General features: G+C 43.2%; 1 protein-coding gene across 1 annotated transcript in view; it reads left to right on the top strand.

Annotated features, from left to right (window-relative positions):
* Positions 1–404: 404 nt before the first annotated feature.
* The window catches only part of TRIM67 (tripartite motif containing 67), a 233,945-nt gene continuing 221,960 nt past the window's right edge, over positions 405–12,389 (top strand). The window contains exon 1 of the mRNA XM_040430107.1: positions 405–1,301. Within this exon, the coding sequence (XP_040286041.1) occupies positions 405–1,301 (897 nt within the window). The remainder of the gene's footprint in view (positions 1,302–12,389) is intronic.

Genomic DNA, 12,389 nt, shown 5'->3' with positions numbered 1-12,389 from the left:
TTTCTGAGCCCCTCCTGGCAGATCAGGGTGACAGGGCTTGACAGTGGGCAGCCCCTGGCATAGGCGAGGTGAGTGGAAGGCGCTGTCCGCTGGAGTGTGGTGCTGAAGCAGCGTCCATTCTGTCTGTGGAGGAGGCGTGTGGAGAAGAACAAGGGAGTCGCTGCCTGCACTGACTACATCCACCTTCCTTCAGCCTGTGCTCCTCACCCTGCCATGTCTGGATGCCAGGGCTCTTGAGGGGCTGCCCATGCTTCTTCTCCACCCTGCTTTCATTGTGCTGCTGTCATCCATATAGTGCTGTTTCTTCATTTCTTGGTCCCCTGATTCATCTAATCCTGTAAGGTCTCTCCTCCAACCTCCCATGACACGTCAGTGAATGTGAGAGGATAGAGAAGACCTGTACAATGGAGGAAGAGCTAAAATGCCCGGTGTGTGGGTCTTTCTTTCGGGAGCCACTGATCCTGCCCTGCTCACACAACATCTGCCTGCCTTGTGCCCGCACCATCGTGGTGCAGACCCCAGAAAGCGAGCACCTACCTCATGCTGCTCGCCCCATGTTGGTTATGGGGGCAGATTATGACTACCCGGATCACCTGGATAAGATGAGCCTTCACAGTGAGACTGACAGTGGCTATGGCTCCTACACCCCGAGCCTTAAGTCTCCCAATGGGGTGAGGGTATTACCTCCAGCGCCAGCTCCATCCTTAGGTGCGTCTTCTGGGGCAACCTCTCGAGGTCTTCACGGCAGCATCTGTAGTTCTTCCTCCATCACCTGTCCACAGTGCCACCGCAGTGCATCCCTGGATGAGAGGGGGCTGCGGGGCTTCCAACGCAACCGACTGCTGGAGACTATAGTGCAGAGATACCAGCAGGAGCGTGGCGCCCTACAAGAGGCACAAGACAGTGGTGCAGCAGAGGCTTCTGGAGGGTACCCTGCCAATGTCAGGTGCCAGCTTTGTGACACCAACCCATCAGAGGCCGCAGTTATGTGCGAGCAGTGCGATGTCCTCTATTGCTCTTCTTGTCAGAAGAAATGCCACCCTACTAGAGGCCCCTTTGCCAAGCACAGGCTCATACCACCGTCCCAGCTAGCTCCTTCCACCAGTACCAGCCAAAAACCTGCTGGGCCAGGGCCACCCACCTCAACACGCAAGTTCCCCACCTGTGCTGATCATGAACTTGAGAACTACAGCATGTACTGCTTGAACTGCCGTACCCCTGTGTGCTACCAGTGTCTGCAGGAGGGCAAGCATGCCAAGCACGAGATGAAGCCACTAGGAATCATGTGGAAGCAGCACAAGGTCAGAGTTTTCTTTAGTATTTTGTATGATCTGTTGTAGAAACTTTGGGCTTAGTCCTGTTTTACACTTTTTAAAACTAGCTAACCAGTTCAGTTCCTTGACTCTTGGGGTTACAGTAATATTTAAAATATTCCTCATATTTTAGTGTGAACCCAACTTTGTTAAAATAATATTTTCTAATTTGTAGTTGTATACCTTTGAAGAGAGAGAGAAATAAACCTGGCAGAATCTTCATCTGTTTATACAAATTTCTGACTGAGAAAATTCAAAAAGAGGAAGTTTTATGAGTTCAGAACAAGGAGGAGGTGCAAATAACTGGGGCACCTGGGTATACCAGGACCCAGACAGTAAAACATTGGGCACTAGGACAGAATCACTTACTTTTTGTACTAATATGTAAATTGGTTTTCCTTTTCACTTGTTTTTATTGAAATGTTATCAATTTACTTCCAAAAAAGAGTGCCCCAATTTTGGGGAAATGGGTAAACAAGAGGGAGCACATTAGGAGGTGGAGAACAAAATAAAGGGAAGTATGCAGTGTAATGGATACAATATGTATACATTATGTATATATATATATATATATATATATATATATATATATATATATATATATAGTAGTGTCAGATGTCTACAGCATTAAAGGACACCTGTTACCATACTAATACAATGCAAGCTACAAGCACCATGTTATAGAGCAGGGGGATCTGAGCAGACTGAGATACAGTTTTATGGGAAAAGATTCCTTAAAATATGTAATTTATATATTTATATCTGCTCATTTTGGGCTTTCACGTCAAGGAGGCGGTCCTATCAGTGGTTGACTAGCTCTGTATACACAGTCATAGAGAGATGGTTGTTAGTCACTGATAGGACCACCTCCTTGACTTCAAAGCCCGAAAGAGCAGATATAAATATATAAATTACAAATTTTACGGAATCTTTTCCCATAAAACTACAGGGAGTGCAGAATTATTAGGCAAGTTGTATTTTTGAGGATTAATTTTATTATTGAACAACAACCATGTTCTCAATGAACCCAAAAAACTCATTAATATCAAAGATGAATATTTTTGGAAGTAGTTTTTAGTTTGTTTTTAGTTTTAGCTATTTTAGGGGGATATCTGTGTGTGCAGGTGACTATTACTGTGCATAATTATTAGGCAACTTAACAAAAAACTAATATATACCCATTTCAATTATTTATTTTTACCAGTGAAACCAATATAACATCTCAACATTCACAAATATACATTTCTGACATTCAAAAACAAAACAAAAACAAATCAGTGACCAATATAGCCACCTTTCTTTGCAAGGACACTCAAAAGCCTGCCATCCATGGATTCTGTCAGTGTTTTGATCTTTTCACCATCAACATTGCGTGCAGCAGCAACCACAGCCTCCCAGACACTGTTCAGAGAGGTGTACTGTTTTCCCTCCTTGTAAATCTCACATTTGATGATGGACCACAGGTTCTCAATGGGGTTCAGATCAGGTGAACAAGGAGGCCATGTCATTAGATTTTCTTCTTTTATACCCTTTCTTGCCAGCCACGCTGTGGAGTACTTGGACGCGTGTGATGGAGCATTGTCCTGCATGAAAATCATGTTTTTCTTGAAGGATGCAGACTTCTTCCTGTACCACTGCTTGAAGAAGGTGTCTTCCAGAAACTGGCAGTAGGACTGGGAGTTGAGCTTGACTCCATCCTCAACCCGAAAAGGCCCCACAAGCTCATCTTTGATGATACCAGCCCAAACCAGTACTCCACCTCCACCTTGCTGGCGTCTGAGTCGGACTGGAGCTCTCTGCCCTTTACCAATCCAGCCATGGGCCCATCCATCTGGCCCATCAAGACTCACTCTCATTTCATCAGTCCATAAAACCTTAGAAAAATCAGTCTTGAGATATTTCTTGGCCCAGTCTTGACGTTTCAGCTTGTGTGTCTTGTTCAGTGGTGGTCGTCTTTCAGCCTTTCTTACCTTGGCCATGTCTCTGAGTATTGCACACCTTGTGCTTTTGGGCACTCCAGTGATGTTGCAGCTCTGAAATATGGCCAAACTGGTGGCAAGTGGCATCTTGGCAGCTGCACGCTTGACTTTTCTCAGTTCATGGGCAGTTATTTTGCGCCTTGGTTTTTCCACACGCTTCTTGCGACCCTGTTGACTATTTTGAATGAAACGCTTGATTGTTCGATGATCACGCTTCAGAAGCTTTGCAATTTTAAGAGTGCTGCATCCCTCTGCAAGATATCTCACTATTTTTGACTTTTCTGAGCCTGTCAAGTCCTTCTTTTGACCCATTTTGCCAAAGGAAAGGAAGTTGCCTAATAATTATGCACACCTAATATAGGGTGTTGATGTCATTAGACCACACCCCTTCTCATTACAGAGATGCACATCACCTAATATGCTTAATTGGTAGTAGGCTTTCGAGCCTATACAGCTTGGAGTAAGACAACATGCATAAAGAGGATGATGTGGTCAAAATACTCATTTGCCTAATAATTCTGCACTCCCTGTATATATCAGTCTGCTCAGCTCCTCCTGCTCCATAACATGCTGCCTGCATCTCAAACACCATGTTCAACATGACTGCATGAAATCTGAGTAATCGAGCGTTCTGTGATATTGCTAGGCCAACAGGAAATATTTCTGGTATAATTGCAGTTGTCATTATGTGTGAGCTTAGTAACTTAATAACTCTCTCCGTAAACAGCTTTGAAAATGCTATTATGTAGTGTCTATGTATGAACTATAACTATGCAACAACAAACAACTCTAGAATTTGCTTCTTTTTTTTTTACGAATGGCAAAAGCATATTACAAATTTGGGGAAACCATTTCTTAACTAAAATCTACTTGGGAATCATTTCCACATGTTTCAGTGGAATAATAAAGGGATTATCCCATAATTAATGTAAAAATGAAATCAGATATTATAAAGCTAGCACTGTACTTCATGTGGATCCAAAGAGTCTATAGCTATAATAATTCATCAACTGCAACATTTTAAAAAGTTCCAAAGAAAGGTGCAATCTCACTCAAGTAGGAGGTAGTGTACAAAAACTTGAGACATCTCTAGAAAAGGAAGAAGACATTTGATAAATGTGACACCAACTGACACCAACGTAGAAATGACACCAACGTAGACTCAAAGCAAGTTGTGTTTTTACTGCCTAATAAGAAAGGGATGCAAATTAGCTCTTAACAAGCAACTAAACAATTTACTGCCTAATAAAACAGCATTCAGTCCTTCAATAGTGCCCCACAATCCCTTTTTATTTTTATTATTTCACGATAAAACAACATATACTGTTTAAGTGGCGAACAAATATAAGTGAAACTTTTAGGATAAAATACATACAATACATTCCTGGTCCTGCATAATATCCTGCATCATACTTCCAGAGCTGCATTCACACTTCTACACAAAGCTCAGATATTGCAGGATATTGCACGTGCTCTGGTGATTTGCAAACTTCTTCATTATTCTGAATAACTAAAAGAATAACTGTGTATATAGCTTTTGACAATATTATATGCTGTAATGTAAAATGGTGTACAAATATGAGCATACCCTGTCTGTAATCTAAGTTCTTCCAGGAGTCCTCTGACTGGCTTCCAGAGAACCCCACTGTTCACTGTTATAGTGGCTGCTGTGTGCACTTGTTCCTTTGCACTTGGACCAGCCACTGTGACCACTCTGCTCCATCTCACAGGCTGCAGCCTACTTGCTGGCTAGGCCTCCCCTCCTGCACCTATAGGACATGCGTGTGCACGTCCTCTGGCTCTTAAAGGGCCAGCACACATCTATCCTAATATTTACCAGCCAATGTCTGGCAACTCTGGAGTACTTCAATCCAATCGGGAAGGTGCCTGAGCAATAGCTTATAGCAATAGCATTTAGCTTGCTATACTTTCCTGAGAAGGTGTGCTGTTCTGTTGTCTGCCCATGTACCAACCTCTGCCCGTTTAGCCCTGATACCATATTGAATGTATTTCTCACCTCCTGGGTCAGAAACTCATTTACCTGTATTGACCCTCTGCTGCCTGAACTGCACTGTGCCTGTTTACTTGTATTGAAACTTTGCTGTCTGCCCTGACCTTAGACCTGATACCATGCTGGATGTGTCTCTTACCCGCAGGGTCAGATGTTAACCACACTGAGCCTACTCCCAAGATGTAGAAGCCTGGCGTCTCCCCTGCAGCAAAGTCCAGATCCCTGTATAGGTATTAAACTGTGAAAACCAGGAGACTGCCAGAATAACACCCTTAGGAGTAGCTCAAAGCCAAATCTGTTGGTTAACTAAGTAGTTCTACACTCACTGCCGTAACATTAGTAAACTGTAGACTAGCTTCATGGAAACCCTTAACAAACCCTTAACAACCCAAAATGAGCCATGAACAGCTACTAGTCTCTAGTTGATGCTGCAACCAATTTATTCAATGTCTATGGGCAGCTCTATTCTGTATATGCCTGAACTCCAATGGGACATTCGCAGGAGGACTGGGTTTTGTAAATATTAAAAACCAGAATCAAATCCAGTTAACAAAGCAACAGATAGCATTCTAGCATGAGTGACCTGACTGATATTATGGCATTTATATTTGGTGTTCATCTATGATATTATGGCACACTGCATCTGGTATGTTGAACAGGACCTGTCACCTCTCCTGACATGTCTGTTTTAGAAAATACTTGCTTTCCTCATGCCATAACAATTCTGGAGCATCTTTTTTATGACACTATGTTGAGCCATCTATCTATGATTTCTAACTAGAAGATGATAAATGAATTGCCAGTTGCAGTCTGCAATAAAGTTCCAAATAGGTATTACCAGTTGGGGAACTGTTCCTGCAGAGTCTGATACCATCCAATCAGTGCTGCCAGAGTAAAACTCACACCCAAAATTGGTAACACCCAAATGGATCTTTCATGCAGACTGATAGCAATTCATTCACAAACTTCTAAAAGTTGTAATAAAGAAATGGCACAACATAAAGTGATAAGAATAGATGCTCCAGAATTGATAATACATGGATACTTCAAGTGTAGAGCGAATTTCAGGACAAAGTCGCTTAGCTGCGAAGCCGAATTTCCTAGTTTTTCATGGTAGTGAATCAAATTACCCTAAATTAGTGCAAAAAACAAACAAAAAAAAATCATACTTAACTGCTCCATTTACTCACGACATGCAAGCCGCCATATTGCTTGAAGATCTGGTTCGAAATCTCGTGTGGTCCATGATGACCTCATCACACCGGCTGGCGTGTCACCATGTGGTGCCATTTCTTTTTTACAACACCACGGGCATGTAAGCAGTGACAGAGGGAGCGGACTCCCTCTGTCTCCCATCAGCACCCCGCAAATGCGATTGCATGGTGCCGATGTGTGTATAGGCAGGCTGGGACCTGGTGTAGGCCCCAAGCCTGCCTTGAGTGTTCTCAGAATAGCAATGACATTAAAATGCATTGCACTATAGGGATAGTGCATTGTATTTTAGAATCAATCAAAAGATTGCCTGTTATAGTCCTCTTGTGGGACTATTAGGAGATTTAAAAAAGTAAAAAAAAAAAAATATTATAAAAAAAAATATTTCAATGAAAGAAATAGCAAAAATAAAATCTCCCACATGTTTGGTATTGCCATGTCCATAATGACCCACACTACACAAATATGTAGCTGAACGCAGTAAAAAAAATCCAGAATTGCTAAGTTACCTGGTCTCCTCCGCTGGGTTCAGTGTCTGACGCCCCTGGGTTGGCACTTCCTCTCTCTGCCACGCTGAGATCAACATCTGTCGACAGGGGGAAATGTGACTGCTGCAGCCAATCACAGGCCACAGCTGTGACCTGCTCCCCTTGCATCATGTGACAACTTTTTGTAATGCAAAGAGAGTAGGTCACTGCTGCGGCCTGTTATTGGCAGTCACCAGAATGACTTACACATTTGTTAGAGCAAAAGCTAGCTTTGGGTAATTCTATTAAAATTTTATTTTATTTTAACTAAACTACAGCCTTGTGCGCATGAACATATTTTTCATCCATGTGCACAGTGACCTATTCATTTCTATCAGGCCATGCACACATCTGTATTTTTTTGCGGATCCATGTGAAAACGTCCTATTCTGTGTATACAGCCCTTTCTTTTGATGGGAGGCAGAAATGCGCATAGAAATACAGACAAGATCATGTGCATGGCCCCTTATAGAGACATACTGACAGGGAACTTACCGTACATTGTGAGCTCCATTCGAGACAGCAAGCAATTATAATGCACAGCGCTGCAGAATATGTCAGGGCTATATAAGTGAGTAAAATAAATAAATAGCATTTCCATCCAGGCCCTTCTCCCATAGAAGAAGACGCCATGGAAGGTGGGGAAAACCAGGTTACGGATTTTGCATTGCGCCCAGGAGCTTCAAGTTATATAACCAGTCAGGTTGTATTTTATTTTGTCAGTGTAGCAAAAATGACAAAACCTGTAAGTAAAAATAATATAATTATTAATTGTCGGCTATAGCTCTGAAACCTGATTACTAATATCTGATTATTTTTATGGTTTAGCTGAATATCTTTTTTTAAGTGTGTTTAATATAGTGGCACGCTTATTGTCCTCCTGGTTAGGGGTAGACACATACAGCAGAGGCCCCTGTGCAAAGAATGTGCCTGGGCTGCCCCACCCCCCAAACCACACATACAGACATATACGTTCATGATCCTGGAACACCAGAGCATATAAGGACCAGGAGCACAGCCTCTGGCCCAGTAAGCAACATTTAATAAGTACAGTACCAATGACAAAAAGGGGGGGGGGGGGGGGGTATGAAAAATATATTAGATAACCCCTTTAAGGTTACACAGTGCTTTTGGCCAACAATGTGTCGTACAACCAAAAATTACAGCAACACAATGCTACGATGCAGTGAGTTAAAATGAATGGGTGCGCATTGTGACCTGGAGATTTCTTACAATTATAATCAGAAAGTCCAGCAGATTGGATTTTTTTCTGACTGTCGAGACATGAACCATTTATTTTTACTAGTTGTGATGTAATGTAACGTTGCTGCAATTTTTGGTCACATAAGGCGTGTTGCAGCCACAGCCACCTTCTAGTGCCAGCACAACACACATACTGGACTTTCATACATTCAGCCACTCTTTTTCACATAGCCTCACATATGCAAGGAGCTTGTACACATGCAGGCAATCTTACATACGCACACTGTCATACATTCAGGCATTCTTACATACGCACACTGTCATACATTCAGGCATTCTTACATACACACACTTGTACACAGGCAGTCACTCTTACATGCCCACACTGTCAGACATGCAGGCACTCTTACATACACACACTTACACATGCAAACACTCTTACATACACACACTGTCATACATGCAGGCACTCTTACATACACATGCTTGTACACATGCAGACACTCTTACATACACACGCTTGTACACATGCAGTCACTCTTACATGCACACACTGTCAGACATGTAGGCGCTCTTACATACACACACTTACACATGCAGACACTCTTACATACACACACTGTCATACATGCAGGCACTCTTACATACACATGCTTGTACACATGCAGGCACTCTTACATACACACACTGTCATACATGCAGGCACTCTTACATACACATGCTTGTACACATGCAGGCACTCTTACATACACACACTTCCATACATGCAGGCACTCATATACACACACTGTCATACATGCAGGCACTCTTACATACACACACTTGTACACATGCAGGCACTCTTACATACACACACTTGTACACATGCAGGCACTCTTACATACACACACTTCCATACATGCAGGCACTCATATACACACTTACACACATGTCGGCACTCTTACATACAGACTTCCACACATGCCGGCACTCTTACATACACACTTCCATACATGCAGAAATTTTTACATACACACTTCCATACATGCAGGCACTCTTACATACACACTTCCATACATGCAGAAATTTTTACATACACACTTCCATACATGTAGGCACTCTTATATACATTCCTGTACACATGCAGGCACTCTTACATACACAAACTTGTACATATGCAGGCACTCCTACATACACACTTGTACACATGCAGGCACTCTTACATACACACTTGTACACATGCAGGCACTCCTACATACACACTTGTACACATGCAGACACTCTTACATACACACTTGTACACATGCAGGCACTCTTACATACACACTTGTACACATGCAGGCACTCTTACATACACACTTGTACACATGCAGGCACTCTTTTATACCACATTACACTACATATAGATTCCTTCCTCACCGCATGGCCCTCTGTATTGCTGATTCTTGTGGCTGCAGCTTCTGCTTGTTGTCCCCGCGCTCCTCCCCCTCACAGCAGCAGGGCTCCAACTAAACACATGCAGCAGTATTTCCTTTCTTCCTTCTAGCAGTGCTGCCTCATTGGAGGAGAGCCTATCAGTGCTTTTGACTGACAGGTTTTAGTCCAATCAGCACTCCTGGTCAGTAACGCTGTGTCCACATGGTCTTTTTTTCCAGAAAATCGTGGCAAAATGCAATGTTTTTTTATTTTGTAAAAATCAGACTATGTGGACACAGCCTTACTGACCAGGAGTGCTGAAACCTGTCAGTCCTCCTATAAATCAGCGCTGGTAATCAGGAAGTATCGCCTATTCCAGCTGCTTGGAGCAGCTGCAGCAGGGCCCTTGAGCAGCCCATTATCTCTGAGTCCCTCTCAAGGTCAGGATGAGGGCCACTGCAGCCAGCCACTTTTTCTACTGTGTACGATTGCACAGGGGGCAGAGATTACGGCAACTAAGTTAAAAGCAAGGAAGCTCACTTGTTAGTTCGGGTTCCATTAAGGATTTCACTGGCTCACCTTTGGGCCAGACCGAGCTGAATGGGCCCCTGTGCAGCTGCACAGGCGGTATACCCGCCCCTGCTCCTGGTAATTGACTGTTGCATGTTCATGTACTTATGGCGGGGTAATTAGGCTGTAAATTGAAGCTCTTCTGTTTCAGCAGTATATATAAATACGTTTTCTGAATAACATTGCGCAACTTGCAAATGTAATCTGTTGTAGATGTTGCATCATGATGATGAACATGTTATTCAGTGAAGCTGTGCAAAGTATACCATACAAAATATATAAAGATTAGTAATGCTACCACATAGAAATAGTATGCACATATCTGTATTTCTTTATATCTGTGGTGACCACTCATGGATCATCATCCACTTGTAGATCACAGTAGGGACCTGACGATATTGCTAACATTTAACCAGTCACTGTTGTTTCAACAAATTTTGCATAAATCGGTAGTAGAGGTGAATTTAAGAAACTTTTATAAATCTTAACATAGAAAAAGCTTATTTAAAGAGACAGATATACTATATTACATAGATTCTTACATTAACCTGTACTATTTATTTATATAAAGTTTGTTAAATGTCAGTGACTACTGTATTTTTCACCCTCTAAGACGCTCCGGCCTATAAGACACACTTAGGTTTTAGAGGAGGACAATAAAAAAATAAAAATTTTCATTACACCTCAGGTCAGACCACCAAACAGACCACCTCAATGTTAATCAGACAATCAGACCTCCAATGTTAATAAGACCTCAGATCAGACCCCCAATCAGACTTTAGCTCAGACCCCAATGTAAATGACCCCCAATCAGACCTCAGATAAGAGCCCCATGCCTCTCATCAGCCCCCATATCAGCCCCTATGCCTCTCATCACCCCCATATCAGCCGCCATGCCTCTCATCAGCCTCCATATCAGCCCCTATGTCTCTAATCAGCCCCCATAATTAGCCCTTATGCCTCTCATGAGCCCCCATTATCATCCCTTATGCCTCTCATCAGCCCCCATTATCAGCCATTATGCCTCTCATCGCCCCCATTGCCTCAGATCAGCCTTCTTCCTCCTGCTGTCGGCTGTACTGTGAACTGGTGCGCACAGCGTGTGGTCACAGAGCGCCCTCATGCTGTGCGCAGCCACTCCACAGTCGACAGCCGAGGACCAGGAAGCAGTGATTACAGAGCCTTCATCGCTTCCTGGTAATCTGGTACTAATGAACGCTTCCATAATGGAAGCGCTTATTAGTATTCGCTCCATAAGAAAAAATGCGTCTTATGGGGCGGAAAATACGGTATTTAAGTTCAGAACTGCAGATGTATGTGTCTCAATGTTGAACAACTATACAACATGACACCACCAGACATCGCCAAATTCCTATTTATTAGAATAGGATCTGGTGCATGTTTGGCATAAATGCCAGCTTTACCGCTGCATGCAGCCAGCATTTATGCCGAAAACCTGGCAGATCCCATTATAGTGAATGAGAATCAGGCAGTGTCCATCTCTGCCGTATACAGTAACTCTGGTAGTCTGTTCCTCTGCCGGAACAGGCTATCAGATTTACAAAACTAAGATGTGAGCAAACCTTAAGAAAGTCTTTAGTATCAAGGTGTCACGGCCCATGGTGTGCGCTGTGACACTGTTGCCACACTTGCTGTGAGAGCATGCTGTGGCAGTGTCTCGGCCTTCTGGGTGATTGCCGGGACATGGTTGCCACGCATGCTGTTGCCGGTGGTAACATGTGGATTGGTATGCTTGTGTGTGCACTTCCCCTTTAAGTGGCTTCCTCCCCTTGTCTGGTGTTGGAAAGGTTAACTCCCTTCCTAGTGTTTTAACACTGGGTTTATGTGTATGGGTGTGGCTGCTTGGGCTATTTAGCCTCTGCTGGATGCCTGAAGCTGGGGGGTACTCCAGCCATGGTGTATGCTGGAGCTATGCTCCTGGTCTTTATATTCCATCTGTCCAGTGAGGGCCACCCTTGTGGTCATAGATGTTAAGATTATGTTCTTGTGGTGTCTCACGTTATTGCAGCTATGGTGTCCTGGGTCCCTGTGTGGTTTGTGGTGTGTGCTGTGTCCTTTTTATGTTGCTGTGGACACCAGCACTTGTGCACAGGTTCCAGTCAGTGTGTCTGTGGCAGGTAAGTGTGTTATTGGTTTCACTTACCTGCCATCTCCTTAT

The sequence above is a fragment of the Bufo bufo genome, chromosome 4 (assembly GCF_905171765.1).
Source record: "Bufo bufo chromosome 4, aBufBuf1.1, whole genome shotgun sequence".
In the NCBI taxonomy this organism is placed as follows: Eukaryota; Metazoa; Chordata; class Amphibia; order Anura; family Bufonidae; genus Bufo; species Bufo bufo.
The sequence above is the reverse complement of the archived record's forward strand: the minus strand, read 5'-3'. Positions and strand labels throughout refer to the sequence as shown.